At 42.8% G+C, this 26,140-nt stretch overlaps 6 protein-coding genes across 10 annotated transcripts; 5 read left to right on the top strand and 1 right to left on the bottom strand.

The window, feature by feature from the left end:
* The first annotated feature begins 1,086 nt into the window (after positions 1 to 1,086).
* On the top strand, positions 1,087 to 4,952 carry LOC105182887 (uncharacterized). 2 transcript variants are annotated; one of them, XM_011140656.3, is made up of 6 exons: positions 1,087 to 1,339; positions 1,445 to 2,210; positions 2,390 to 2,713; positions 2,935 to 3,199; positions 3,312 to 3,781; positions 3,873 to 4,952. In XM_011140656.3, exons 1-6 carry the CDS (start codon positions 1,337 to 1,339, stop codon positions 4,211 to 4,213), a joined length of 2,169 nt encoding a protein of 722 aa, XP_011138958.2. In that variant the 5' UTR covers positions 1,087 to 1,336; the 3' UTR covers positions 4,214 to 4,952. The 2 variants fall into 2 exon arrangements, with proteins under 2 accessions (XP_011138958.2, XP_025157933.1); XM_025302148.1 differs by having other exon boundaries at positions 1,088 to 1,339; positions 2,588 to 2,713.
* Positions 4,953 to 5,025: 73 nt separating this feature from the next.
* On the top strand, positions 5,026 to 7,621 carry LOC105182895 (sex peptide receptor). Its single transcript, XM_011140668.3, has 4 exons — positions 5,026 to 6,207; positions 6,293 to 6,404; positions 6,502 to 6,686; positions 6,905 to 7,621. Exons 1-4 carry the CDS (start codon positions 5,606 to 5,608, stop codon positions 7,374 to 7,376), a joined length of 1,371 nt encoding a protein of 456 aa, XP_011138970.1. The 5' UTR covers positions 5,026 to 5,605; the 3' UTR covers positions 7,377 to 7,621.
* A 145-nt stretch (positions 7,622 to 7,766) lies between these two features.
* On the bottom strand, positions 7,767 to 12,339 carry BBS4 (Bardet-Biedl syndrome 4). The gene is made up of 10 exons (XM_011140655.3): positions 12,105 to 12,339; positions 11,673 to 11,812; positions 11,209 to 11,321; positions 11,015 to 11,109; positions 10,560 to 10,722; positions 10,169 to 10,322; positions 9,728 to 9,850; positions 8,700 to 8,871; positions 8,326 to 8,519; positions 7,767 to 8,122 (listed from the first exon to the last, which is right to left on the bottom strand). Exons 1-10 carry the CDS (start codon positions 12,190 to 12,192, stop codon positions 8,006 to 8,008), a joined length of 1,359 nt encoding a protein of 452 aa, XP_011138957.1. The 5' UTR covers positions 12,193 to 12,339; the 3' UTR covers positions 7,767 to 8,005.
* Positions 12,340 to 12,818: 479 nt separating this feature from the next.
* On the top strand, positions 12,819 to 16,058 carry LOC105182889 (solute carrier family 35 member F5). Of its 2 annotated transcripts, XR_003113458.1 has the most exons (10): positions 12,819 to 13,471; positions 13,564 to 13,777; positions 13,933 to 14,070; positions 14,194 to 14,250; positions 14,393 to 14,656; positions 14,763 to 14,945; positions 15,103 to 15,419; positions 15,511 to 15,550; positions 15,630 to 15,759; positions 15,883 to 16,058. XR_003113458.1 is itself a non-coding variant. In XM_011140659.3 (9 exons), exons 2-9 carry the CDS (start codon positions 13,616 to 13,618, stop codon positions 15,950 to 15,952), a joined length of 1,440 nt encoding a protein of 479 aa, XP_011138961.1. In that variant the 5' UTR covers positions 12,819 to 13,471; positions 13,564 to 13,615; the 3' UTR covers positions 15,953 to 16,058. The 2 variants fall into 2 exon arrangements, 1 of the variants encoding a protein (XP_011138961.1); XM_011140659.3 differs by having other exon boundaries at positions 15,511 to 15,759.
* Positions 16,059 to 16,080: 22 nt separating this feature from the next.
* On the top strand, positions 16,081 to 21,741 carry LOC105182890 (uncharacterized). Of its 3 annotated transcripts, XM_011140660.3 has the most exons (5): positions 16,081 to 18,555; positions 18,623 to 18,677; positions 19,539 to 20,562; positions 20,729 to 20,925; positions 21,057 to 21,741. In XM_011140660.3, the coding sequence occupies exons 2-5, from the start codon at positions 18,626 to 18,628 to the stop codon at positions 21,272 to 21,274; spliced, it is 1,491 nt and encodes a 496-aa protein (XP_011138962.1). In that variant the 5' UTR covers positions 16,081 to 18,555; positions 18,623 to 18,625; the 3' UTR covers positions 21,275 to 21,741. The 3 variants fall into 3 exon arrangements, with proteins under 3 accessions (XP_011138962.1, XP_019696845.1, XP_025157932.1); XM_019841286.2 differs by lacking the exon at positions 16,081 to 18,555 and having other exon boundaries at positions 18,565 to 18,677; XM_025302147.1 differs by lacking the exons at positions 16,081 to 18,555; positions 18,623 to 18,677 and adding an exon at positions 18,929 to 19,433.
* Positions 21,742 to 22,064: 323 nt separating this feature from the next.
* CCT5 (chaperonin containing TCP1 subunit 5) lies at positions 22,065 to 25,846 on the top strand. Its single transcript, XM_011140664.3, has 7 exons — positions 22,065 to 22,381; positions 23,073 to 23,497; positions 23,577 to 23,769; positions 23,868 to 24,137; positions 24,497 to 24,682; positions 25,021 to 25,339; positions 25,432 to 25,846. The coding sequence occupies exons 1-7, from the start codon at positions 22,274 to 22,276 to the stop codon at positions 25,563 to 25,565; spliced, it is 1,635 nt and encodes a 544-aa protein (XP_011138966.1). The 5' UTR covers positions 22,065 to 22,273; the 3' UTR covers positions 25,566 to 25,846.
* The last annotated feature ends 294 nt before the right edge of the window (positions 25,847 to 26,140 follow it).

The raw sequence follows: 26,140 nt of genomic DNA, 5'->3' as shown, positions 1-26,140 counted from the left end.
CTCTTCTCTTCTCTTCTCTCTACCGTGTCACTCGATCGATATTCGGCCACCGTGCGCGTCACGTCGTTAATACCAGGAAGGCGATGATAGACACTGACGAGTATACCGTCGTGTTTTTTGTGTGTCATCCGTGAGATGTTGAAATTGTTTCAGCAAGAAGAAAACTGCAGGCTGTTCTGCAAGCCGATTTCTTGCCGATTTCTTCATGGCTCACTGAATATTTGATATTTGTCGCATTCGTCGACTCTTGTGCTGCAATTTGCGAGAGAGAGAGAGAGAGAGAGAGAGAGAGAGAGAGAGAAGTGTTTTACGGGCAGCAGATGAAGATATTGCGCAAGAAAAACACAGGTGAACGGGAATGATGCAAATGGCGAGCCGATGCGCGACTGATTAAACGCGCTCTAACTCTCACCCTCTACCTAGAAACGTCGTCTCGCGTTGCCGCTTTATATCCTTCTCTCCTACTTCCTTATATTTACCTCGAGCAAACGTTTACTTCCCCTCGTAAACGTCAGCTTTCCGACGTGTCATTAAGTTAAAGGCCCGGTTGGCGAGCAACGATTCGCGCGTCGCGTCGGGGCGAACACCGATGTCTCTGAAGAAAAAAAAAAAAGAGATAAGGAGAGCTAATATTATTATAACTCATTCCGCATATCAAATACGCTCGCGCAGTGAGAACGATGTGTTACCTACCTACATGATCCTCCGTTACCACCCGCGCGGGCGCGGGTGAGTGGGTTAGGTTTATTTACCCATGCGAATGACAACTTGTCGTGTGAAACGTCTCCCGGTGCGACGGGATCGGAGCGATAATCTACACTTTTTTACACTTTGCCGGAATCTCTTTATAGGGATATGTCTGTGAAGAGAGAAAAAGGGAGGGGTTGGGGAGAGGGACAACTCCAACTTTGAGTCACGCTTAAAGAAGGAACGATTAAGCGCTATTAATCGAGGAATGTGGCGGTTTACGGCGGATGAACGACGAACAAACGAAACGTAGGGGTGAGCTTATCTTTATCTGGTCGTTTATCGAGTCACAATCTGGAGGGTCGATCTTACAATCGAGGACACAAATACATGCATACGCGCGTCCAGCGTGACAATGAGAAAGAGGGTTGGCGATAATGCGCGCGCGCGCTCGGTAAGGCTCGGTAAAGCGATAAGGGTGAGCAATGTCGACCAATTAATGTACGCGACTGGTACACACACACACACACATACACACTGGTACACATGAATAATGAATGAGAATGCCGAGCGTGCCGATGAGAGACTTTGGGAGATCTAGCGGCAATGTAAATAAGGGGGCACACTCACACGTTGACTTTCGCAAAACATGGTACGTTGATACGCATTTGCGTGTATGTACATGCGATAAAATACTTTGCATGCGCTTCTCGTCCATCACTTTTTCATCACAGAATCAAACAATTATTATTTCTAGCTGACGAGTGAGTTTATCCTCGTGGTGTCATTGTTCCTGCGCGCAGCATCGTTCGGTGATTACCAATGGCGGCGGGAAGCAGTCGAATTTTGGAGCGACGTTATTTGCTCGATGGAAAATTGCAAAACCGCGATTTTTCATCGCGTCCCCAGCGGCGACGCTGGTCCGGCTTCCACCGACGACGTGTCGCGATACTTGGACGACCTGGTGCGCGGTGTCGCGAGGAAATGCGAGACAACGATCGTGTCGAGGACTTACGTGTACTCTCGACGCTCGTCGGAGAAGTCCTTTGTCGGTGACGAGGATATGGTGCGCGAGAACGCGGAGTGCTCGTCGAGCATTTGGAGCATTACATTCGACCACGTGAATCTGCCTGTGACGCGGCCGACGAGACGAGACGCGGCCAAAAGAACACCGACACCGAACAGAGATCAAGACTCTTCGCACGAAACGCGAAACACGTGGAACGTACATGTCGTTCTCGCGAAGAACGCTCGCGCCTTCGACCGAGCGTTTCTGCGGAACGAAACGTTCCAGTGGAACCCGCGAGATCGATTCGTCGTGTTGATCGTTGATCGGAGGAAGAAACATCAGGAGGATCGGGAGAACGAACCGGACGTAAGTATCGAGGATATCCTGAGGACGCTGTGGCACGAACGTAAGATGTACAACGTCTTTGTCTCCGAGGGGATCCTCATGAACGGCACGACCCGAATCAATCGACTTGCGAGCACTTTCAATCCCTTCGTCAAAATCAACGATTCCGGTTCGTAGATCATTCATCATGTATCTGTCTCGTGATGTATCGTAAAGTCACGCGCACCGCGCTGCGACGAAGCTTGTCATCGATTCGCGTTTCTCCCGCGTATATATATATATATATTTACATGCAGATATACGGACGGGTTCGCAAAAGATATCGCGCATTTAGCGTTTGATTTTCAGCATGGGGCGGGATTGACGTTGTGACCGTAAACACGACGGTACGCTCGTCGAATTTAACAACGCACCGTTGCACCAGAGATCTCAATGGGTACGAGTTGAAAGTGGGTATATTCAACGGTAGCCAATCGACCGCGAGGCTGATGAACACTTCGATTACATCAGCCAACGTACAGTACAATTATTTCGATATTTTCAAAGGCTTCGACGAGACGATACTGGACATAATAGCCAGACGGATGAATTTTACGGTGAAGCGAGTACATCCGACGGATAACAAATCGTTTGGTTACCAGTTACCCAACGGGACGTACATCGGTGCTATAGGTACTAACGTAAGGCGGAAACATTTGCGCTCTCTCTTTCTTTCTCTCTCTCTCTCTCTCTCTCTCTCTCTCTCTCTCTCTCTCTCTCTCTCTCTCTCTCTCTCTCTCTCTCTCTCTCTCTCTCTCTCTCTGTCTCCTTTTCTTCCTCCCCTTCTCTTTCTTTGTACTTTGCCGATTATATTCGATGACACACACACACACACACACACACGGATTACGCAGGTGACGTGGTGTACGGCAGAACGGACATTTGCTTTGTGTCCTTTTTCGTGAAGAAATACAGCCCCCACGTGAACAATATGGTGATAGAGTTCACCACGCAAGTAGAGTTTGACAGAGTATGCGTGATTGCGCCAAAAGCGTCCAAGATACACAAGTGGCTTCGGATATATCACTTCTTTCCACTCTCAGTTTGGATCTTCTCGATGCTGTCTCACATTCTCACGTATGTCACGTGGCACATGTTGCAGGTTTTCAATCCACGCAGGTACGCAGTAAATTATTCAAATCTGAATTAATCACGATTATTATTTTCTTCTTCAATGACCAAAGCGGAGAATGTATGCCGTGTCAACAATAACAATGACAATTATTTTCAGAACGGGAAGGGTCAATTTCCTCACGACCGTCTATCGGTCGTTTCTATTCAACTGCGGTTGCCCCCAAAAGTTGCCGTGCACGAACGCTGAAAGGATATTACTGTCGGGCATTTTCCTCGGCAACATCACCATAGTGGGTTTTTTCAATGGTATTTTGTACAAGAGCTTCGCGCACGACATGTATTACCGGGACATCGACAGTATGGAAGATCTGGATGCTTCGGGGTTGCCGATACTGTTCACTTCATTTGCCATGAGCGATTTTTTCGGTCCCAAAAATGACACGGACACGACGCCGCTTATACAAAGTCTGAGACGAAAGCTGCGACACGGCTATAACGTCGTGAAAAACGCCGCCTACTATCGCAATGTCACGGGATTAGTGAGAAAACATCATTTCCCTATTTTGAACGAAGAGCTGGTCGACACGGGCGGTGCGCCGCTGCTTCATCTCATTAAGGAGTGTCCAGGTACGAGTGTCGCGACCCATAGTAACACACACATACACACACGTATGTAATACTTAATAATGTTAATGTTGCACGTATGTACTTGTGTTAGGTACGTACTATCTGTCGTATCTGCTGCCCAGGGATTCAATTCTACGCGATAGAGTAAACGCGTTGATCGCTCGACTGAATCAAGCCGGCTTGCCGACCCTATGGACCAGCCGCACCATTCGACGCATCATTGCGAAGAGGAAGTTAGTGGTGAAACGCCAGAGCGAGAGCGAAGCGAAGGGGTTCGTGGCGTTTAGCTTGTCCGACCTGCAGACGTCATTTTTCACCCTACTGGTAGGACTGTCACTGTCTATGGTTGTATTTTGCCATGAGAGAGGCTGGCTGAAGCTACCGTTTCGTCATCCGGCGGAAAATCGGGCTTCAAATCAAAACAAGCGTTAACAGCGCAGTCACGTCGCTGCGTTTCCTCTTGCAACTCTTTTTCCTCTTTTTCGTCTTTTTCATCCAGCTAAGACCTCCTGGGTCGCAAACTATGTACGAACGTGTGCGAAATTCAAGAAAGATGATCAATGTAAAAGATGATCAATGAGAGCCTCATCATCAAGAAGAAAAAGAGGCGTCAAAATAAAAATTAAGTCACACATATTAATTGTTGTTGTACTTGATCCTACAGTGTGCACGCGATGCTCATTACCGACTAATTACGAGGCAAGCACCACTCGAAACTCGAGCATTGACTTGACTTATGATATTCGATATGAGCAGACGCGCCAACACTGTGTATGATGGACCATCCTGCATGTCCTGCGCGCAGGCTCTTTCAGTGCGCAGAGAGGAAAACGTCGAGAGGGAGTAAAGGATGCTTGTGAATTTTCAGCAGTAACGCGACCAGCAGTAGCGCGGCTACCCATCTCGGTTAGATCCGCTCACTATCACCTGTAACCTGTTGCCGAATATCGCGCAGACGATGCTACGCTGTATCGCTTTCCTTTGATCGTTATCTTTTGTCGTCGTCGTAGAGTGTAAGTGTATATAAGTGTGTGTACGTGTATGCGACGATCAAACAACGGGTAATCCGAAACGAATAATTCGCGCTGTTCCTCTGAGACGACACCTCAGCGCGCGGAATTCGTGCACGTATATCTCTATGGTATCGTTTCTTTCTTTCTTCTCTCTCCCTCCCTCTCTCTCTCTCCCTCCCTCTCTCTCTCTCTCTCTCTCTCTCTCTCTCTCTCTCTCTCTCTCTCTCTCTCTCTCTCTCTCTCTCTCTTCTAGCCCTTGCTTCTCTTCCGCTAAAGCGAATGAAGGGCAGGTCATTCGGCAGAAAGCCCCGGGAATAGACTCGATTGACAAAAGCAAAATCCGCTGTGTTCGTCTAAATTTCATTAATCTCTGACGCACTGATTCATTCGAAACGCGCGACCCCGCCGATCAGGGGGATTCAACTTTTCAACCACGGTGCTCTCGTACATCTCGCCCATGATTTGCGAAAGTAACTTGCGAGCGTAACTTGGGGCAGGCGGCAAATACCCGCCTTCGTGTATAAATTTAAAGTGGAATTAATCGAGAGATATTTATAGATGCGCTGATTATCAAGCTGCGAGCATGAGCGACAACGTTCCGGCAGGGGATCGCGATCGCGTCAAAGTCGCGAGAGCGCTCATGAGATAATGAGAAATGGAATGTCACACAACGCGCAATATCGCCGTTCGATCAATGCGCGCATTTACATCGGTATAATATCGGTATCGTCAAATACACTCGAATACACCTCCGATCGAACACACACCTCGGTGTGACTCGGTGTCGCGTTATTGGAGAGCTATCGAGAGTATGTATCGTCTGCGAAATTACACGGATATCTTTCGCCGGTTCAACATCACCGACGAGGACATTGATTACGTGAAGAACAGTTTCGGCTTCGACGACCTGACCGATCGCAGTGGCAACAGATTCGGCGGGAGCCGCGGCGGAGGTCAAATCACCGGGGCCTGTGGAACGGTACCGGACGCGGTACGCTTAGGCAATAGAAGCAGCCGAATCGCAACGGTGCAGCCGACAACCTCCTGTTACTGCGACGGTGTGATTCGCGATCTAGCGGCGCAGTACAAAAATTATCACGGCTACGCCGCTCTCATGGTGTGCTCCTTCGGCACGTTCACCAATGTGCTCAACATCATTGTCCTCACGAGGAAGGACACCAAGGTGGCGCCTATAAATCGCATCCTGACGGGGCTCGCGACGGCGGATATGTTAGTGATGCTGGAATACATACCCTTCGCGATTTACAAGTATCTCGTGCTACCGCAGCGCAGGATATTTCCGTACGGTTGGGCGATGTTCGTGCTGTTTCACATGCATTTCACGCAGCTTCTTCACACGATCAGTATCGCCCTCACGCTCACTTTGGCTGTTTGGAGGTACATCGCTATTAGGTGAGTTTGCGAGTATCTCTATTCCGATACGCGGGATTTCGCATTCGAGAAAGGGATTTTTTTTACCTGTTCCTCCGCGCGTTAGGTTTCCACGGTATAATCACACTTGGTGTACCGGAAGACGTTGCACGATTGCTCTCTCCTGCAGTTTCCTCGCTCCGTTTCTCGCCTGTGCGCCCAGTTACTTCGTGTTTGGAGTAAGTAAACAGAAGAGATCCCTCGCTTTTCGTTTCGAGTTGTACTCCCTGTCGGAAAGATGGCTGCAGTAAACTTTTTTAAATTTTCTTACGGCAGATAAAGGCGCAGACCGTGTACGAGAACGGTACTACGGAGATATTGTATCACGTAGACGTTAATTATTCCGTCGACAAAGGCTTCATGTATCAATTGAATTTTTGGATACTCGGCGTGATCGTTAAGCTTCTGCCGTGCGTCCTACTCACCGTCATAATCTGTTGGTTAATAAAAGCTCTTTACAGGTAAATGGAAACAGAAGGCAATCACACACAATTACCGTTTGGAGCAAAGATAAAAAAAAGAAAAAAAAAGTTGAAATTTATCCGTGCGCGTTACCTCTCTCTCTCTCTCTCTCTCTCTCTCTCTCTCTCTCTCTCTCTCTCTCTCTCCCTCTCTCTCTCTCTCTCTCTCTCACTTGCACACATGTCCTTCACAATATTCCCGATTTCATCTGATTCAGGGCGAAGGATAGAAAAGAGATTCTGAAAAACTACAGTCATTGCGTCACGAAGGCCAGAAAATCGAAGGCCTCATCGACGTCGAGAAACTCCAACTTTGAGAATCATGACTTGTTCGATACTAAGAGGGACGGATGCCCGCCAAGAATAAGAAAACCTGACAAACGAACCGACAGAACAACAAGGATGCTCGTGACGGTATTGCTGTTGTTTCTCGTAACGGAGATCCCCCAAGGCATCCTGGGTCTGCTCTCCGCCGTTCTGGGCGATTGTTTCTTCCGTAATTGTTACCACAAGTTTGGAGAGCTGATGGACATTTTGGCGCTGCTGAACGGTAGCATCAACTTTATCTTGTATTGCTCCATGTCGCGGCAATTTCGTATGATCTTTGGCCAGTTGTTCAAACCTCGCATTATGAAAAAGTGGTCAACGATGAATCAGCAACAAATCGAAGTACAAAGTACGTATGTTTAATGTTAAAGAAAGAGAGAGAAAGATTTTACAGAAAAATTTTCTTTCCTTCCATGTCTCTGCTTAATCATCCGCCGATCGTCCGTGGCATATGGAGCTATATCGTTTAAACAAGCAAAATAATTGTACATTGTGCAGTTAGTAAAATCAGACTAAAGTTAAAGTAGACTCATCCGCGAGAATAAATAGAGCATTACAGACAGTTGGGAGTTTTCGTTTGCATAATACTGCAATAACATTAGCCCTCGCTCAGAATAATCGTCAACGAACCGATTAATCAGCTTATCGAGTTAATTGGTTCATCAAACGGATAAAAGTAGATGTATGTTACCTGAAACAAATAATCTGTATACGTGTTCTTTCGAATCTCTATTGATCTCTGTACATTCGATCTCTTGTGGTTTCATCTTTATGTGACTTGTACTATATTACACACTGCACACCATGCTTTACACGTGTACACCTCCTCAAGGTGTGCAGATAATAAACAACCAAACAAATGTAGTATGCGCGTCTATTAACTGTTGCTATATTGTAACGTTGTTCACACTGTACGAAGCAATAAAAATTTTAAATCATTTCACTGGAAATAGATTATTCCGACCTTCGTTAAGCGATAGTGGGCGTAGCTTTCAAACTTCGTCAGCACTTAATTGTCGTTCCTCGTCGTCCGTGGGCGGTTCTTGACTGGTGTTTGCTTTGTCCTGATGCAGCAATTTCTTGGATAACTTTTTCGCCATTTGCGATATCTATACGACATGTGAGTGTGTGATATATGTGAGTGTGTATATATATATACGTATATATATACGTGTGTATATATATATATATATATATATATATATATATATATATATATACATATATAATCAACGTTCATAAAATACGACCAACTGATTAATGCACTACACGCTTGACGTTCTAATCTGATGTTGCACGATTTTCAAATTACCTGCGAATCGACATCAACAACGGCCATAATGTCATTGAGCGCAATCAAAATCTCAGTGGCATTAGCTTGTTTACCACGAGCGTCGAGAACTACAGCGTAATTAATCAATATCAATGGGTCCTGGGGGGCCAGAGCATGAGCTTTTGTTAATGATCTCTCGGCACCCTCCAAGTCATCCAGGCGTTTTAGAGCCACTGACGAAGGATAAAGAGGATTAAAATTTCACTAGAAAATATGTAAATATGCACGTATGAGAGAAATGTCATCGCGATATCAACTTCGCGCGAGAGACTTTATGTCTTTTATGTTGCAACGTAAAGATTGACTTTTCCCCAAATTCTTGTTTTTTTTTCTTTTTTTTTTTTTTTACTTACGACCCAACAACAAATATGGTGTGGGATTCTTTGGTTCGGCGCTAACTGCGGCGCATAGATAAATTGCAGCCGAAGCAGGCTGCCCAGTGGTGAGAAAAACGATTCCCAGATTGCACGATGGTACGCTAGACAACGGACTCAAATAATGCGCTCGTTTCAAAGAGCTAATAGCCTGCGAAGCATTAAAAAAGCATCCTTTTGTCTCTTTCATTTTAACTTCCATTTCACATAATGGACGAAAATAAAAGTTTCCTTTTCATGATGGAAACGGCACCGTCCTCAAGCGGTACGCATATGACAACACGATTTCAATTTTACGAGAAATTTTACTCGTGAGTATACAGCACGACGTTAATTAGATCACGGTAATAATAATTTATCACGCGCCTACGTACTCTCGGTGTTGGTCTTGTCTCTATACTTGTACTCTCGAAAAACAAGAAGAATGTATAGGATATCGCGCGCGGTTGCGAAACACCGCGCGGTTTCTCATTTCATCTTGGCCACGTCTTGTCACGAGACTTCTCTCGTGTCTCTTCCTTCTTACTCATGACCTCTTACTTACCTTGCGCGACTTCTCGCCTTGTAAGTAAATTACGGATATATTATTACGCACATGCTGTATTTTCGACGATTCGCATTTTCGATTGAGACGCGATGCGAAATAACGCGACGCGATGACACTGATGTGTCTCTGTATGAAAGCATCGAATCAGATACTACTACCATCAACTGTATCGGATCGCAGAACTTTTTTGATAATCAGATCTGAGATTAAACGTGCTGTTACATGCTCGTTACATTACAGACTCGTTTAAAATTATATTGGCTAGTTAATTATTATTAATTATTCATTATTTGTAAGAAACTATTTCTTTTTCACCAACTGGGGTGTATTGTTGAATTGAATCAGAGATACAGAGCTTTGTATTCTGTGATCATTTGAAATGATCACAGAGTACACATTGCTTTAGGGCGCACGACGTTGATGCTCCAGGAAAAATTCAAGGAAGAATGGATGGACTTACCGCGACATATTTTTGTTTCCCGTAAAGACACATTCCAATGTTATTCCAAAGTACTGAAGACTCTGGAATGGTTTGCGCGGCGACCTTGTACTTTGACAGTGCCACGTCGTACTCTCGATGATTCTAGAAAATGTAGCATGCCGTTCGTCAAAGCAACGAAATTAATTCAACGAGCGCGAGCAAAAGCGCGAGAGAATCTCGCACTTAAAACCCGTAATTAAATACGTGATTAAGTGTTCACACTTAATGCCCGTAATTAAAACTCGGTCCGACATTCGACAATCTGATAGGTGTGTCTCTCTAGTTACGTCCATTTCCAAAGCGACATGGAATGGCAATACGAAAAGGAGATTAAAGAGAGAGAGAGAGAGAGAGGGAGGAAAAAGTGTGCGCGAGAACAAAAAGAATGGCGCGATTTTTCAAGATTTTCCACTCATGCACCTGCATTATGTAAGCCATAGGTAAGATCGCATTGACGCAATTAGGCGAATGAGCCAGCGCCGCTCCGAATTGCTGAAATGCTCGTTGCGTGTCTCCGATCTTAAGGTACAAAAGACCCAATTCCGTCGCAGCATCGATGCTCTCGGGATTTCCGCTGAGCGTAAAACGAAAAAAATGATCCACGTTAATGACGTTAAAGTTAAAATTGAGTCAAGACGGTGATAAAGGGACAAAGTATTCACGGTAAAATAAAAGACTTTCAATAAATCAAAGTTGAAACAGCGTTGCCGAAACTCTGAGCTGAGCATATGCTTAAAATATACCTTCCTCAGGACATATTACAGAATCATGAAAGTACCGGGAAAGATTGGCGATATTTTTTACTTCTTACTTCAGAGCTGTTGTATAAGCATTTCTAGCTTCTGGAATCATGTCATCTAGGAGATGGAGTTTCGCAAGAGCAAGATTAGGCAATTCGTTTCTCGTCAACTCGGCTGAACGTTTCAGACACTTCTTAGCTTCTTGCAACTGATTCAGTTTCACATAAGCCTCGCCTAAACATGAAAGAACGAAGAAATAGCGTTGTTCCAGTTTGTGACTTTGTGACATGTCATCAAATGTCGTGTCCCATCGGTGCAAGTATAAAGTGTAAAGATATTTTTACATCAAGTATCATATTGCATAACGTTTCCTGGAACATTTATGCCTATCTGTATGCGCATCTAACTTAACCAATTCGTGCTACGTATGCGAGATACATATCGTATCGTATGATATAACGAGTTACAAACAATATGTAATACAATGAGTATATAACGTATATATAACGAGTTATAAATAACTTGCCAAGACCGTAATATATTTCCCAATCCGGTAGAGCGGATATCTTCTCCGCCTCGGTGTACGCGTCTATCGCACGTTGGTGGCTTCCCATTATTAACCTGAGGCAGTGTAAAATTATAAAGTGTTTGCTCGACACAGTATACTTCAAACACGAGTGCACGAGTGGCGTATTAGCGTTTTGTATTAGCACTACTCACAATGATTTCGCTATCTGTTTAACATTGTCGACGTTTGTCGAATTTACATTGTAAGCCGTTTGGAAACAATCCAGTGAATCTTGAATTTTGCCTTCTTTTCTTAGGATTAAACCCTAAGAAGAGATGGTACAATTGAAAAGACCGATGAGAGAGACAGAGAGAGAGAGAGAGAGAGAGAGAGAGAGAGAGAGAGAGAGAGAGAGAGAGAGAGAGAGAGAGAGAGAGAGAGAGAGAGAGACCGCGTATAACGAAAGGAAGATATCGCGCTTTCGTGTTCCTGACTTATAAATTATCAACGGATGAGAACTTTCTAGATTTCTCGATAGACGTCCCGAGCTTCTTAGGACGTTCGTGAGAGAAATTTCGCTCGAATAATTATGATAATTATAATAACGACAACAAGTTTTGCAACGATTGTCTATTTCTTATAGTTTATAACCACATCGATCGTACTACGGACTCACCTTCAAATAATTAGCGTACTCGTGACCATCCGATTTCGATAATTCTTGCTCGATAAGTAATTTGCAAGCGTTGTACTCGTGTCTCGTGTAATGTCGATGTAACAACCAATTACGGCTCTCAATGGCTGCTATATCCGGAGCTGCGAACGGAGCAACAAACGGTGAGAGGGAAATTCGTTCCGTTGAGAAGAGATTCGGCATGACGCGCATTGCATGAAGTTGCATACGATTATTGCAAATCGATCGATCGATCGCCAATCATTCGATCATTCGATCATCGGCACAATTCAAGTTTCACGGTGAGCCAATTGCGGGCGGATTACACACGCATGTACATGCATGTATACATGCACATACACGCTGAACCGCACGGAGAAACATCGCCGCCTTATCCGCCGATAGCATATATATTTCCTTCTTCTACCTCTATACCTCTTTTGCCTCGGTCATTTCTCGTCCGTTGTACAATCGCGGTGGTGGTTTCTTGCAATCGACCGTTGCGAACAACATCGTTCGCCATCGTTATCCTTGCGATAATTTTGCCTTGCGTCGTTCTTCTCTCGTTTCTTTTCCTCGTTTTACGCGCCTCCTTCGTGCTTACACGATACGGTTACGCCGTATCATCACCCCGTGTTTAACCCTTCTTCAACTTTAAGAATTTTGAGGAGAGGAAGGGCATGAGTGGATTGTTACCATGTTTGATCGCCATGGTAACCGGTATAACGTACAGACTTGTACAGCAGTTGAATGTAGTAAGCTCCGTTTGCTGCAGCTTCGCATCTCACACGAATCGCAGACGAAGCCAAGCGGTAAAATGTCGCTAGTGTAGCGTCAAGTGTCAAGCGCGGCAAGTGTATCGCAGTTTGAGATGTCTGCTTATAGACATTAACCAACCGGCCTGCGGCACGCCGGACGACAGCGTCCAACGGAATGTAAGATGCTAGCGGAAGACAGTTACACTCGTAGTGGCATCGTAATCGTAATGGCAATCGTCCGTGTTGAGCTTGTGTTGAAAAACTTGCGATACCAATTGCGAGACAGCCGGAAAGAGAGATGTAGTGAGTGTGTGAGTGGCAGAGGGGGGCAGGGGGGAGAGGGAAGGAGAGACCATGCGCGTCGGTGAGGATTTCGCGACATTGCAATGGTGCTATCAGATGCGATAACGGCGAGTGTATATGCACCTGTTATCACCAGCGCTACAAGATGTAGGCGGACGCTACACGACGCTACGCGGCAAGTTGCGCTGGAATCATATATTGGAGTCTAGCGTGGCGTATAACCGCGACAATCGCGACGCTCGCTCCTGGAAAGTTTGTGAATTGAGGAACTAGTGTGTGAGAGAGAGAGAGAGAGAGAGAGAGAGAGAGACTCGTGTATTAGCCGAGCGACTTGATGCATAAAATGTGGAGCCGTTGGCTGTGGCTGTCAACGACCGGTTGAGAGTTAGGTTATCTCGCCGTGTGTGACGTTGAGGGAATCATGAATGTCGCTCGTCGTCCTGCCTCGACACCTGTTAACGCCTGAATCCTCCTCTCACTCCCGTGCACTTATATTTCGACCGATGCAGGAACAATATGTGCGAGGCGCGCGCAGGGTCAGCTTCTACGTATTTTCTGTGTTTTTATGATTTAATGCGCCGTCAAGCTGATAATTGAGCAGACACGTATTTTATGTTGCGCACGTTGTGAAGCAACACTATTAGAACAGATCAATCCAGAATCGTTGCATCGACCGAAATGTTCGTTTGGTAACCGCTGTACAATGGTGACTTTGTGTAGTGGAAAGGGGAAAGATGTATTGTAAATAATTATTTTTTATTTCTTCTTCACAAAAGGCTACTTCCTTGCGGACTCGACTAGTTCTGATGTCAAAATATTGTACGCTTTTACAGGAACCAATGCGTAAATACAATGCCATAAGTAAGAGAGATTCAGAAGTACAGGATGAGTTGTTCTGTAGAATTACGCCAGCGTAGGCAACAGGGGATTGTGGAGGATCCTCATAGGCTAGCGGCGATGATGAATAAATCTCAAAGACTCATATTGGGTCTTTTAGTGCTGTTGTTAGTCGACATAATTTGGGTCTCCAGTTCTGAACTTACCAAAGTAAGATGTTCCTCTCTGCAGAAATATTCTGCATGTTCCGCAAATATTCTGATCACTGTGTTGATATCTATAATCATTATCTCCTTTGTCTCCTTGTCTTTATATTTGCTTTTACGCGTGGATTTTCACTTTATATGTAATGCATTATGTTTCAGTATATTTACAGAGAGGCGGCATTTGAAAAGCCATTTTTTAGTACATACGTAAGAACATCTATGTTTACACTTTATTTGCTTGGCCTGTGCTTCTGGCCACCTTGGCGGGAACAATGTAATAAACCAGCCACATACATGGTACTTATTGAAATGTACAGATTGCACGAGATGCCTTGTGTACATGCGAGCTTTAACTTTCTCTCTTCTTCATTCCCTTACTACTTGTCTCACACTTGTTGTACACATCTTATTTTCTTCCAGTTTATAGATCCCAATGTTGAGGATGACAACTTCTATTCGGAAGCTAATACCAGTTTAGTAAGTAAGAAATATTACAATACATCGTAACTTTCGTTTGTTTCGTTGCGTCTATGTTGAAAGTAACAATATATATAGTAACGTACATGATGTTCATTGATTTACAGTGCTGCTGTGATTAATAACAAGCATTCTATTCTAGAGCGATCCAACGTTCGTTCCGATAAAAACTCCGGATCATTGCGACCGTTCATCGGGTACGGAAAGTGACGATTCGTCTATACGCTCTGTAAGATTTAGTAAACTAGCGGAAGTGCGCCATATGTCGGAGAGTGACGCTACAGAGGCTCTATTGGCGCGACTTAGTTACCAAGCTAGCGTCAGAGCCGGGGAACACGCGAGGCGGCAGGCAAACAAATTCTCTGTACAAAAAGTGGCCAAAATAGCTCTTATGTTTTGTCTATTTGTATGTAATACAATGTGAAATTGTATATAATATAACGTTCCGCCTGTAATCGGAGAGGGGAGGAGGGCGGCGCCTGCGTGTCAACTTATATATTGTCTTCTTCTAGTGGTTCATGGCAAATTACACGTACCAAATATCGTTAGAGCAAACCGAAGCCAGAATCGTCACTATATTATCCTCGACGTCTAGTTTATTCACTTTATTTCTCGCGGCCTTCTTCCCCAGTAACGGAGGAGACAAGTTCACACTGTCCAAATTGGCTGCTGTAGTCATCAGCATCTCTGGACTGGTAAGTTGAAAATTTACTATACTTTATTTATATGACTGTAGAGGATCTTATCCTTAGCTTACAAGTAAATTCTCTGTGTTCTCCTGTCGCAAGAGTACAAGAGTGCACAAGAGAACTTCAACGCGATTCTCATAAATTATTTTGTTTATATTCACAGGTATTAGTCGGTCTTTCGGATTTAAATGTAAAAAGCAACAGCATGTCAACGGGCATAATATTAGCTCTAGTCAGTGCTTTTTTCTACGCCGCGTATATTGTATTTTTGAAGAGGAAAGTAGATCACGAGGACAAAATGGATATACCAATGTTCTTCGGCTTCGTGGGGATATTTAATTTAACGCTTTTGTGGCCTTTATTTTTTATTCTACATTACGGTCATTGGGAAGAATTCGAGTGGCCCAATAGCCATCAGTGGACGTTTCTAATTATAAACGGCCTGATCGGTACGGTCCTAGGCGAAGTCCTTTGGCTATGGTAATTTCAGCAATGTTCATATTTAGTATATTATGATTCAGTAATGACAGAGGCTTTATTTTAGGCTTATTGTATCTTGTTATGTTCACAGGGGTTGTTTTCTAACGTCGTCTCTCGTAGCAACATTAGCCGTAAGCTTAACAATGCCCATGTCGATGGTAGCTGATGTCCTTCTAAAAAAAGTTGAATATCCTTGTATTTTCTACCTAGGGAGCATTCCAATGCTTTTAGCATTTCTGACAGTATCTCTCTTATCTTACTACGATAATTGGGATCCTGTTATGGATCTGATGAAACGATTTTATATTTGGATTTGCAGAAGAAACAACAGATCAACAAGGTAAATCAGGCTATAATGAAATAATAATACTAGTACAACCGCACCGAATAACCGACATTTTGTCGGTATGTCGGTATGGACATTTTGTCACGTATGTGCTACATGTGAATTGTGAATTTTTAGGATTCCGGATCTCGAGGCAGAACAGACGGAATCTTTGATAGGGATAGACAGTGGTGATCATGAAGCTTAGCGAGACAATAATGAGAGAATCAAGAACACGGTAAAAAACATCTCGTATTGTATATATATATATATATATATATATATGTACTAAATATAACAATACACACACACACACACACACACACACACACACCCAACATATACTTGTTACGGTGATAAATATATATTATCGTAATAAGAAAAACGTAATTGATAAGCATTGCATTTCTCGTATGATTGTGCCTCCGTCAACGTTCGTGAACACCTGTTTCTACTTAAATTTCTCGGTATCAGATAATCGCGATTGTGAACGCGATAATCTTCGTGAACGAGATAAGATTTCATTTTCTCCAAACGCATGTATCGCTTTATCACTTTACGGTAAACATTGCGATATGATATTACTGTCGGACAATAATCGTTGATATTTAATTTACGACAAACACAATCGGCATTATTTCAGTTTGTCTAATGTATATCTAAAACTACTTCTTTGCAATTTCTTATTTCTAGTTTATCCCGTAGGCAAAAGAAAAAAAAAACTGATTGCACTACCATGCGTTACCATGATGTTTTTTAGACGACAGTTGTTTATTTTTCCTTGCAGAATATGCGCTATTTAGATTTTGTGTTATAGTTTACAAAAGCGCAAATGTTACAATTTAGTTTAAAAAGGTAAAAACTCACTATCTTTACTGAAATCTGTAAATAGTACGTAACAAGTGTTCAAAATCAAAGAAATTCTTGTCTATAAGATTATACCTTTCTTGAACGGTAATACTTTTTATGCTGTTAAAGCTTTATACGTTATTGTAACACGTGTGTGCGCGTGTTGATGATTATAACTCTAGAATGTATAACTTGTCGGAGAGACAAATGGCACACTTTGCTACACGCTTTGAGAAACTTTCGTGCGGGAGAGTGGGAAAATATTTGATGCGTTCTGTACTTATTGTTTACAGTATTTCGCTAATTTTCACAAAGTATTGTAAAAGAAAAACGGAATATAGCCATAGTTAAGAATAATTAATGGGAAAGACGCTAGTGCTTTGGACCAATTAAAGATTTGACGATAATAAAGAGATCATCGTGTAATACACGTAGAGTAAGAAATCAGTGATATAAGACGCAAGTTTTGTATTCGGCGAGAACAGCTCGATTCGAGCTATATTACATTTTTTGAACGTCTAGTCAAGAGAGACACATCTGTCAGCTTATTTTGCTAGTAGAGTATAATTTTATGATTTAGTCGCAATTGTTACAGTTTCTACATGTTAGACGTTGAATAATTTATACTTGTGTGTTTCTTTGCTTCGATAAATAATGCGCACAAGTTTCGCTATGTTGTGTTCAAATATCAACAAGATATTGAGAGAGAGAGAGAGAGAGAGGGAGAGAGAGAGAGAGAGAGAGAGGGAGGGAGAGTGTGAAATTTAAACAGAAAGAGACGTAAACCATATTTATCAATTTGAATACTTGGAGATAGAAAAGAAAATTGGTTATTTCAAAAAACGCGCGGACGACGAGTGTAACGAGAAACAAGATATGCGTTCTTCTCGCGTTGCGATCGCGAAATTCGTTCATATTCATGACGCCTTATCCATGCAACTTTGAAAGAGTTCGATCTTTGATAAATTAATACAATTCGACTGATCTCAACTGAATTGAACGATATGTTTATACTATAGCGTATTTTTATCACACGAATGTTTCTTCTTCGCTCTCTGTAAAGAGAGACACGTTAGAAAACATGTACAGATACTACATGGCATTGTTGAGCTGTAGGAAGGAATTGAATAGAAGCAAGATCTTCCCGATGGAAGGAAAATGAAGATTAAAGGGAAGGACATTTCCGTAATGATAGATTAACGACGTGATGTGATATAACAATAAGCATGGTGCGCGCAAATACACTTTAGAATAGCGTCGTCTGTTATAAGAAAGTATCGATAGATAATAATTGATTGTTCCTGTATGATGTTGCAGCCAGACTTGAGGTTCACCTTGAGGTGAACTTAACTCGCCTATTTTACGTGCTTTTAGCTTTCATTATGTCTATTTTAGAGATATCCGTCTGTAGCGTCTGTCGAGATGTCGGACTCGATTTTGTCGAAATTAAAAAAAAATTACACAATCTTCCCGCGGAACTCAAGACTGGGCTATAATCGTCTTTGCTGTATGTACATTCGGGGTGTAAATATTATATATTATACTCTAATGTGTTAAAAACTTACAGTTGTGTGTATACATATTATATAAAGATTATTCGATAATAAAGTATAATCGTTAATAATCATTTATATCTGCATCTGTGCCGCAATAGTGGGGGTGGGAAGAAGAAGAAATTTCCAGACAGTTGAATCGTGACAAATAAAACAATTTATAATTCGTACGGCGTTCGTACGACACCAAAGTCTCACGATATCGAGGAAACATGTGATCTGGACATGCGTATGCATATCGTGCCGCACACGTTATTTAGGTCTAATCTCATCAGGTTTCGACTTGATGTGAGGTAGCACAGTCCTCGTATATCACGTTACATCACGGAATCTTAGTGTCCGCGCAATTGTGCGTTTCGCGATATGGTGCGCGACGACGTCGTGGGTGCACTTGAATTGCACATAAAAGGTAAACATTTCAAGAATTATCGTCGAGTAAGACATTATGCCTGATCTAATGTCTCTCTTTTTTTCAGTCAATGGACAAAATCTATCAGCGATTCCGGAAAAATGTAACACCAGCACGTTACGGTAGGCGCTTTGCGTTTATAGAAAATCATTGTCTGCGTTATGAATAAGCAAGATCGATTTTTTCATTCGTCGCCACGATTCCTCACGATATTAGACTCCCTTCTGACCCGTCCTGGCCTAAAATACCTCTACGTCGTTTAACCGGCGATACCGATGACATTATTGAACCTCCTTGTGTAGTTACCGTGACGGGAACTGCTAGAAAAAATTGCGATGCGACGCAAACCGTCATGTATCGGTGAGTCTTTTCTTCTTTTTCATATTTTCTTTCTCTTTTCTTTTATTTTTTTTTTTTTTAAATACTAAATACTTAACCTTCAGCCTAGGAACATTATTATTTTCTTTCCATATTCTTTGCTTTCTTATTTCAGATATCCCAAGTCAAGAATAAACAAACAATACGAAACTTCCGCACGTGCACATGCAGAAAGATTGCCTGGTTGTATCGATCCGCGCTTTAAAAGGCATTAAATCCCACTGAATTAAGGCGGCTGTTTTGTTTTCACACATTTTGATTTCACACGATGATAACGCAGTTTGTAACGCACTACTATACACAGACAGGTATCGCGGCAGAAGGCTGAGAAGTCGGATGAACTTTGCAATGTAAATCTGACGCAAAGGCGAGATGATACCTGGCATGAATGCCAGAGCGACAGTGTGAAGCTTGAGGAAATTGCCAGTAATATTTGTGCAATGTCCGTATCGACTAAGTCAAAGACGCGCTTATCCAAGGAATGTGGAAATGGAAAAAATGTGCTTGATAGTAATGAATTGCTTGCGAGACCGTTTGCGTTGTTCGCATTGACACAAGATTGAGATTATAAATTTAACTGCTTCTCCTTTTCTTTTTTTTTTCAGTTAACCAGCAACACAATACGAAGAATATGTCTGAGAACAGGAATACTTCACATTGTGACAATGGAAATGGCGTTTCCAACTTGACGCGGAACAAAGAGAACATTAACTCGAACTCGTCGACCCACAAGATTTCTCTCGATCAGGATCATTGTAGCAACTTGCATACGAGGGATAACGCGGACGACGTGAGAAGAGAAAACTCCTCGTATATTTTAAACAGCGCTGAAAATTTGGGAAACACACAAAGGCGTAGAGGCGATTCCAAAAGCAGCCGTACATTGCAGCATCGCTCACACTCGGCGTTATTCGCATTCGAGCGAAAAGTACCAAGTGAAAAAATCGAAGCGACGAGAATACCGTCGAAGAGCTGTTTGCGTTGCTCGTGCATAAAGGCGAAAGTATCGAGTGGTAAAATGTTGCGAGAAGATACAAAAGTTACAGGCGAGAGACGTCAGAAGAGGGACGACACGGACAAGACTAAATTACGGTGCGAGACGATATGCTTTAATTCAAATCGAAGAACGACAAATTTGTCGCGAAAAGCCAAGTCGTTCTTTCGGAAGAGATCTCGTTTGGCGACTACAAACGACTCCGACTGCACTCTAATGTTGCCCGGGCCTCGTCGCATTAAGGATAAACAATATCGATACGAAAGAACCCGTTTGAAGGTGAGTCAATTGTCACGTCGAAGAAACTGGATAAATGGTATCAATTCGATACGAATGAAATCCAATGCGTCGAAACGAAGTCGAATCGATCGGAGTCGTTTTTTGGCGAATCTACATCGAGCGGACGTACATCGATTCGAGCAGCCATCGTCCATTCCGTTGGAGACTCAGCAGCTATTGAACAAAAGTTATTGGGAGTATTATAGGAAACTCAAGCGTAGGAACGCGCTGACTGGGCCGGATATTGCGCGTGAAGAGGATAAATGTTCCAACGAGATGCAAAGTCGCGCGAATCTACCTGCATCCCGAACGTTGCAACAATGTTCCGTGCTCTCTTGCATGATCAATAAGACGCTGTAAATATTGCTTGCGAACAGATAAAAATGATATATGTGCACGTACACGACATTACTTACAATCTCTCGAATCTCATTAATTAAATTAACGGCAGTTCTCTCTCTCTCTCTCTCTCTCTCTCTCTCTCTCTCTCTCTCTTTCTCTCTCTCTCTCTCTCTCTCGTAGAGATGTATCTGGAAAGACGTTTCGAGATTCAATGGCTTCCATTGAAAGATCCTCGTTTCCGGATCCGATTGCGAACGAATCGGCAACGCGCGAAAATATTTGTGAAACGTTTGGCTTATCGTCGACGCATGTGAAGAAGATGAAACGGAAGGATATTGGTCATGCGAGCAAACGATTTGTCAATTTCAAAGCTATAGGTAAATTATAATTATCGAATAATCAATTGTTATTGCACGTGCGTGTAATAATGAAAGTAAGATAACAATATAACGATAATCAACACTTTTTCTAAAACGGCTGAAAATATTACTATGGAATTCTCTTTCAGCACTTCTTGTTATTATGGTGTACGTTGCGATCGTGTTTCTGCCCATAATGTACGACTACTTGATACTTGACGAGGAACATGACGATTACGAGGATGTGAGTTACATCGCATTGACCATCGAATATATCGCGTCGTCGTTCGAGGAAGCTTTCGATGAAGTCGTCAATGTTCTCAATACCATTTTCCCGCGCCTAGTGAGCTTCAATCGAGAGCTGTAACTTCTGGCTCGCTTGTGAATTTGCTAAATTATAAATCATATTCTGCATCGTTCATGAATATCCTCGTATTACAATCGTAGAAATTACGTTAAATGTTCCGCAGCTCTGTGTGATTTTCAGCGTTGGTGTGGGATATGTAACGTCGTTGCTTGAATCTACATCAGCGACGCGATGTATTTGATATATTTTGTATTGTGTTGGGTCGTCGCGTGTTTCGTAAAAGCCGATTTAACACCGATTACATACACGTACACATACACATTCTTTTATATATATATATATATATATATATATATATCCTGACCTTTGTGTGATTTACGTATCTTCTCTACATTGAGTTCTTTATACCTTCTATTTACGCAATGGCCCTTCTTACACAAGTAGGTGCCGTATATACGTTTATATGTTGTGATTTAAACTTTAAATAATCGTCATCAACTTCCGACACATTGTATAATTTTATAAATAAATCGATAATATTTATATGATACCTATTCAATCCGTCTCGCGAAAGCGACCACGGAATTGCATCAATATAAAAATATAAAAATGTTGATTAATTTATCGTTGAGTCTTACCACTTGGGAATTAGAGACCTAGCTTATTTGTCGAGTAGTACTGCTAAACGATTGGTCATACATGATATTCTTCACAGTATAAAGAAAAACGACACTCGATGATACTTGTCGAGCAACTCGAGATGGCGCCACTCTCGTATTCACCCTCAACGCTACCGCTGTCGAATACATTTCGGCCAATCTCGACTGTTCCTTGAATCATCCTCGAACAACGAATCTTCGTTGTGCCGCTTCAGAGTTCAGCTTCCGTCTCTTCGGTTCTTCGACCGTTGAAGCGAGCAGAAGCGAGCGAGCGTCGTACGTGTGGAGGGGACAGCGTAAGATCGATCAACGAACGATCGATCGGAACAGCAGAGCTTGTCGGAGACGGTTCCTCGTTAGCGATTAATTTGAGGATCCGTTTTTAATACAACCAGCAAAAATGACGGCGATACCCGGAACGATGGCATTTGATGAATACGGCCGGCCCTTCATCATCATCCGTAATCAGGAAAAGCAGCAACGCCTCACCGGTCACGATGCGATCAAGGTGAGGTGGTGACGCACATGAACAATCCCGTACCCGAGTATCTCGTTCATCCTTCATCGTGCAATCTCGCGGATCGCCTTGTATGAATAAACTCAACGCAACGCAGAAACGTCTTTCTCGTCCTTATTCTTACTGACGTCATCTTACGGTCCGTGAAAGTTCACCATGCGCGGCCCATATCAGTTCAATGGCGGCGTTCTTTTTGTGTCTGGCGACTAGCCGAAAGAAAGAGTCGGGTCGTAAATTTCGGAGAAAAAGTTTACGGCTCTTCCGCTGTGATAGCACAGTACGTTGATACGTAGAGCATTTTTTTTTCGACACTTTCGAGGTTGATGTTACATACGTACGTAGCACGTAGAGTGATGCCTCTGATGCGGATCCGTGACCCGTGATGCAGAATCGTAATTTAGGACCGTATAAGGCAATCCACATAACTACGGATTGTCAGTATCGGCAAAAATTATGGCGGTATGGAATTATCAGTTGGTTTTGTCATAGTATATTTATCATTCACCAAACTCTAATACATCCGTATTCTCCATTGTATAGATAACATGAGCAAATAATTTTTATATAATATCTAGAAATAATCTCGTTTATCACTTAAATCAGATTGATGTAAAGTGTTTCGTTAAGTGACAAGTCAATATGTCCTGCCAAATTTCATACATGAGAAGTATTTTATTTTCAGTCGCATATTTTGGCAGCTCGCAACGTAGCCAATATCCTTCGAACATCATTGGGTCCTAAGGGCTTGGATAAATTGATGGTGAGCTCCGACGGGGATGTCACTGTGACCAATGACGGTGCTACGATTCTGAAGAATATGGATGTAGACCATGAGATTGCCAAGTTGATGGTTCAGTTGTCGCAATCTCAAGATGACGAAATCGGCGATGGCACTACCGGAGTAGTGGTCCTGGCTGGCGCTCTACTGGAGCAAGCCGAACAACTATTGGACAAGGGAGTCCATCCAATCAGGATAGCGGATGGTTTTGAATTAGCTGCCAAATGTGCTACCGAACATCTCAAAACAATTGTAGATAATTTCAAAGGGACGCCAGATAATCTGGAGCCTTACATTGACATTGCCATGACATCGCTCGGCTCAAAAATGTAAGACAGGGCAGATATGAGTTTAGCAAGAATATCATACACCGTCTGCTCGCATCTGTGTATTTTGTTTCTTTTGTAGTATTAATAAGTATCACAGACAAATGGCAGAGATTGCGGTACAAGCTGTATTAGCGGTTATGGATCCTGTCGAGCGTGATGTTAATTTCGAGCTGATCAAGATAGAGGGAAAAGTTGGCGGTAGATTGGAAGATACCGTGTTGGTGCGTGGTGTCGTTATCGACAAGGATTTTAGTCACCCTCAGATGCCAAAGGTAAACTTTTGCCAAACACACGTTTTACAAACATTTACTGCGCAATAAATAGATAAAAATCATTCATACAACTTTCAATGTTTATGTCACAATCATAGAGGCTGGAAGATGTGAAATTGGCCATTCTAACTTGCCCGTTCGAACCGCCGAAGCCGAAAACAAAGCACAAGTTGGACGTTACGTCGGTTGACGATTACCGAGCGTTGCGCGATTACGAGCGCGAAAAGTTCACGGAAATGGTGAGACAGGTCAAAGATGCAGGCGCGACCTTGGCTATTTGTCAATGGGGTTTCGACGACGAAGCCAATCATCTGCTGCTGCAGAACCAATTGCCAGCCGTAAGATGGGTCGGCGGCCCAGAGATCGAGGTTAGCATGTCACCTGCGCAATTTTATCCCTACAATTGTACAATCGTCATGTTTTCTGGACATAATGATGACAAAAAATGCCGGAGGAGATGCGAGAGCTCGAGGGGCTGGTTCGTCTTAATTTGGACTGTGTTGATCTGCCTCTCTTCGTGAGTTTAACTAGTTACGCTAACCTTGCGAAAGAGATGGAAATATATTTTCAAGATTAGACTATCAGTCATTCAGCTCTTGCGGTGGCTCCAATGATTCAAAGATTATGAGATCTGAAGCAGCTTTGATGCCCTAAATTAAGCTGAATTTAAAAATTTTATACTTGCATTATAACACGCTTCAGAGGAATTCAAAAATTTTGTCTTCAGCTAATCGCCATCGCTACTGGTGGCCGGATTGTGCCGCGTTTTGAAGAGTTGACGCCGGAAAAGCTCGGTCATGCTGGCGTCGTTAGGGAATTAACGTTCGGCACGACGAAGGATCGAATGTTGGTGATCGAGGAATGCAAAAATTCACGCGCTGTGACAATCTTTATTCGCGGTGGCAACAAAATGGTAACGATAATGACCTCTACGGTGCAAATAATGTGTTTGAGCAAGGAGAATTTCAGTTGTACCATGTACAATGTACAATACTGACCAGACACCTTGCGACACTAACGCATTGCCATTATTAGAGATGTGTGTTTGTACACAACATACACCTTGCGTGTGGTACGATTCTCTTTGTTCATCGAACTGAATTGTTTGCGATGCGACATTCGTTTTTATTTACCGTTATTTGAACAAACAGACCGAGGAGAGTCTCTTCCTTCAGTAGAATATGCACTGTAGTTATTATTGATATGTCATTTTTTTTCTTTCTTTCTTTCTCTCTTTTCTTTTATTCATAGATCATCGAAGAGGCGAAACGATCGATACACGACGCATTGTGTACCGTGCGTAATGTCGTCAAGGACAACAAAATTTTGTACGGCGGAGGCGCGGCAGAAATATCCTGCGCGTTAGCGTGCGCGGCACAGGCCGACAAGATCAGTACTCTGGAACAGTACGCTTTCCGTGCCTTTGCCGAAGCTTTGGAGAGTGTCCCTATGGCGCTGGCGGAGAATGCCGGTCTTTCGCCGGTGGACACCATCGCGGAAATCAAGGCGCGTCAATTATTCGAAAGGAACTCCACTCTCGGTATCGATTGCTTAAATCGTGGCACAGCGAGTACGTATCAATCAATTTCTACTTCAATGTGTGTGTGTATGTATCGCGTCACGGACATTGCATAGTAATAGTTATTACGAGTTACGTTGCAGATATGAAAAGGCAGAATGTCATTGAAACGCTGACGAGCAAAACGCAGCAGATTTTGTTAGCCACGCAGCTGGTTAAGATGATTCTGAAAATTGACGATATACGTTCGCCCAGCGACACCGGCGACGCGCTTTAACAAGCTTAACGCGAGCCATGTAATTCTTATACTGCTATTATATATGTACATTTCATTGTACTAAACATTTTGTTTTAATTGGCACCTTCTTCTTCTTTCTACTTTACTACTACTACAACATACGCGCATTTGTAACGTTTAACATTCTGTACAAATTCTGTGAAAGTTCAACTTGCATCTGATCTGATTGAAATTGGAATTTCATTGAATCACATTGTGTTTCATTCGATTTGCTGTAACCTAATTCGATAACAATATATTTGCGATACATAAAATGTCAACCTCTTTCTTTTTCTTTAGTGCAGCACAATTCCCTTCCAGACAATTTCCTTCCTTTCTCCTATACTTCCCGCATATGCCCCTGCCGAAAGTCCATTATAATCTCACACGTAATCGTACATGTATGTGTGATAATTGAAAGAACTTACTGATTGGTACGATACGTATTTGTTAAGAGTTGTTTTGTTTATTTTAATTTTCGGTGTACTAACTAGTACCTGTAGCTGGTTGAGAAATTCTTCGAAAAAAAAGGAAGAAAGAAGCAGCACGTTACGTGCGTTACGTTGCTGCGATCA

Source organism: Harpegnathos saltator, unplaced genomic scaffold (assembly GCF_003227715.2).
Source record: "Harpegnathos saltator strain DR-91 unplaced genomic scaffold, Hsal_v8.6 scaffold469, whole genome shotgun sequence".
In the NCBI taxonomy this organism is placed as follows: Eukaryota; Metazoa; Arthropoda; class Insecta; order Hymenoptera; family Formicidae; genus Harpegnathos; species Harpegnathos saltator.
This window is presented reverse-complemented; position numbering and strand designations above follow the sequence as displayed.

Coding starts and splice junctions, on each gene's coding strand:
- LOC105182887 (XM_011140656.3), top strand. Junction 2,714..2,934: donor GACGTACATCGGTGCTATAG/GTACTAACGTAA, acceptor CGGATTACGCAG/GTGACGTGGTGTACGGCAGA. Junction 3,782..3,872: donor TCTCATTAAGGAGTGTCCAG/GTACGAGTGTCG, acceptor TACTTGTGTTAG/GTACGTACTATCTGTCGTAT.
- LOC105182895 (XM_011140668.3), top strand. CDS start 5,606: ATGTATCGTCTGCGAAATTACACGGATATCTTTCGCCGGTTCAACATC. Junction 6,208..6,292: donor TGGAGGTACATCGCTATTAG/GTGAGTTTGCGA, acceptor TCCGCGCGTTAG/GTTTCCACGGTATAATCACA. Junction 6,405..6,501: donor CCAGTTACTTCGTGTTTGGA/GTAAGTAAACAG, acceptor TTCTTACGGCAG/ATAAAGGCGCAGACCGTGTA.
- BBS4 (XM_011140655.3), bottom strand. CDS start 12,192: ATGGCGAACGATGTTGTTCGCAACGGTCGATTGCAAGAAACCACCACC. Junction 11,322..11,672: donor AGTACGCTAATTATTTGAAG/GTGAGTCCGTAG, acceptor ATCTCTTCTTAG/GGTTTAATCCTAAGAAAAGA. Junction 8,123..8,325: donor TTGTTGATGTCGATTCGCAG/GTAATTTGAAAA, acceptor CATGTCGTATAG/ATATCGCAAATGGCGAAAAA.
- CCT5 (XM_011140664.3), top strand. CDS start 22,274: ATGACGGCGATACCCGGAACGATGGCATTTGATGAATACGGCCGGCCC. Junction 22,382..23,072: donor CCGGTCACGATGCGATCAAG/GTGAGGTGGTGA, acceptor TTTTATTTTCAG/TCGCATATTTTGGCAGCTCG. Junction 25,340..25,431: donor CTTAAATCGTGGCACAGCGA/GTACGTATCAAT, acceptor GTTACGTTGCAG/ATATGAAAAGGCAGAATGTC.
- LOC105182889 (XM_011140659.3), top strand. CDS start 13,616: ATGAGTTGTTCTGTAGAATTACGCCAGCGTAGGCAACAGGGGATTGTG. Junction 13,778..13,932: donor CCAGTTCTGAACTTACCAAA/GTAAGATGTTCC, acceptor ATTATGTTTCAG/TATATTTACAGAGAGGCGGC. Junction 14,657..14,762: donor CTCTTATGTTTTGTCTATTT/GTATGTAATACA, acceptor GTCTTCTTCTAG/TGGTTCATGGCAAATTACAC.
- LOC105182890 (XM_011140660.3), top strand. CDS start 18,626: ATGGACAAAATCTATCAGCGATTCCGGAAAAATGTAACACCAGCACGT. Junction 18,678..19,538: donor TGTAACACCAGCACGTTACG/GTAGGCGCTTTG, acceptor TTTTTTTTTCAG/TTAACCAGCAACACAATACG. Junction 20,926..21,056: donor TGTCAATTTCAAAGCTATAG/GTAAATTATAAT, acceptor ATTCTCTTTCAG/CACTTCTTGTTATTATGGTG.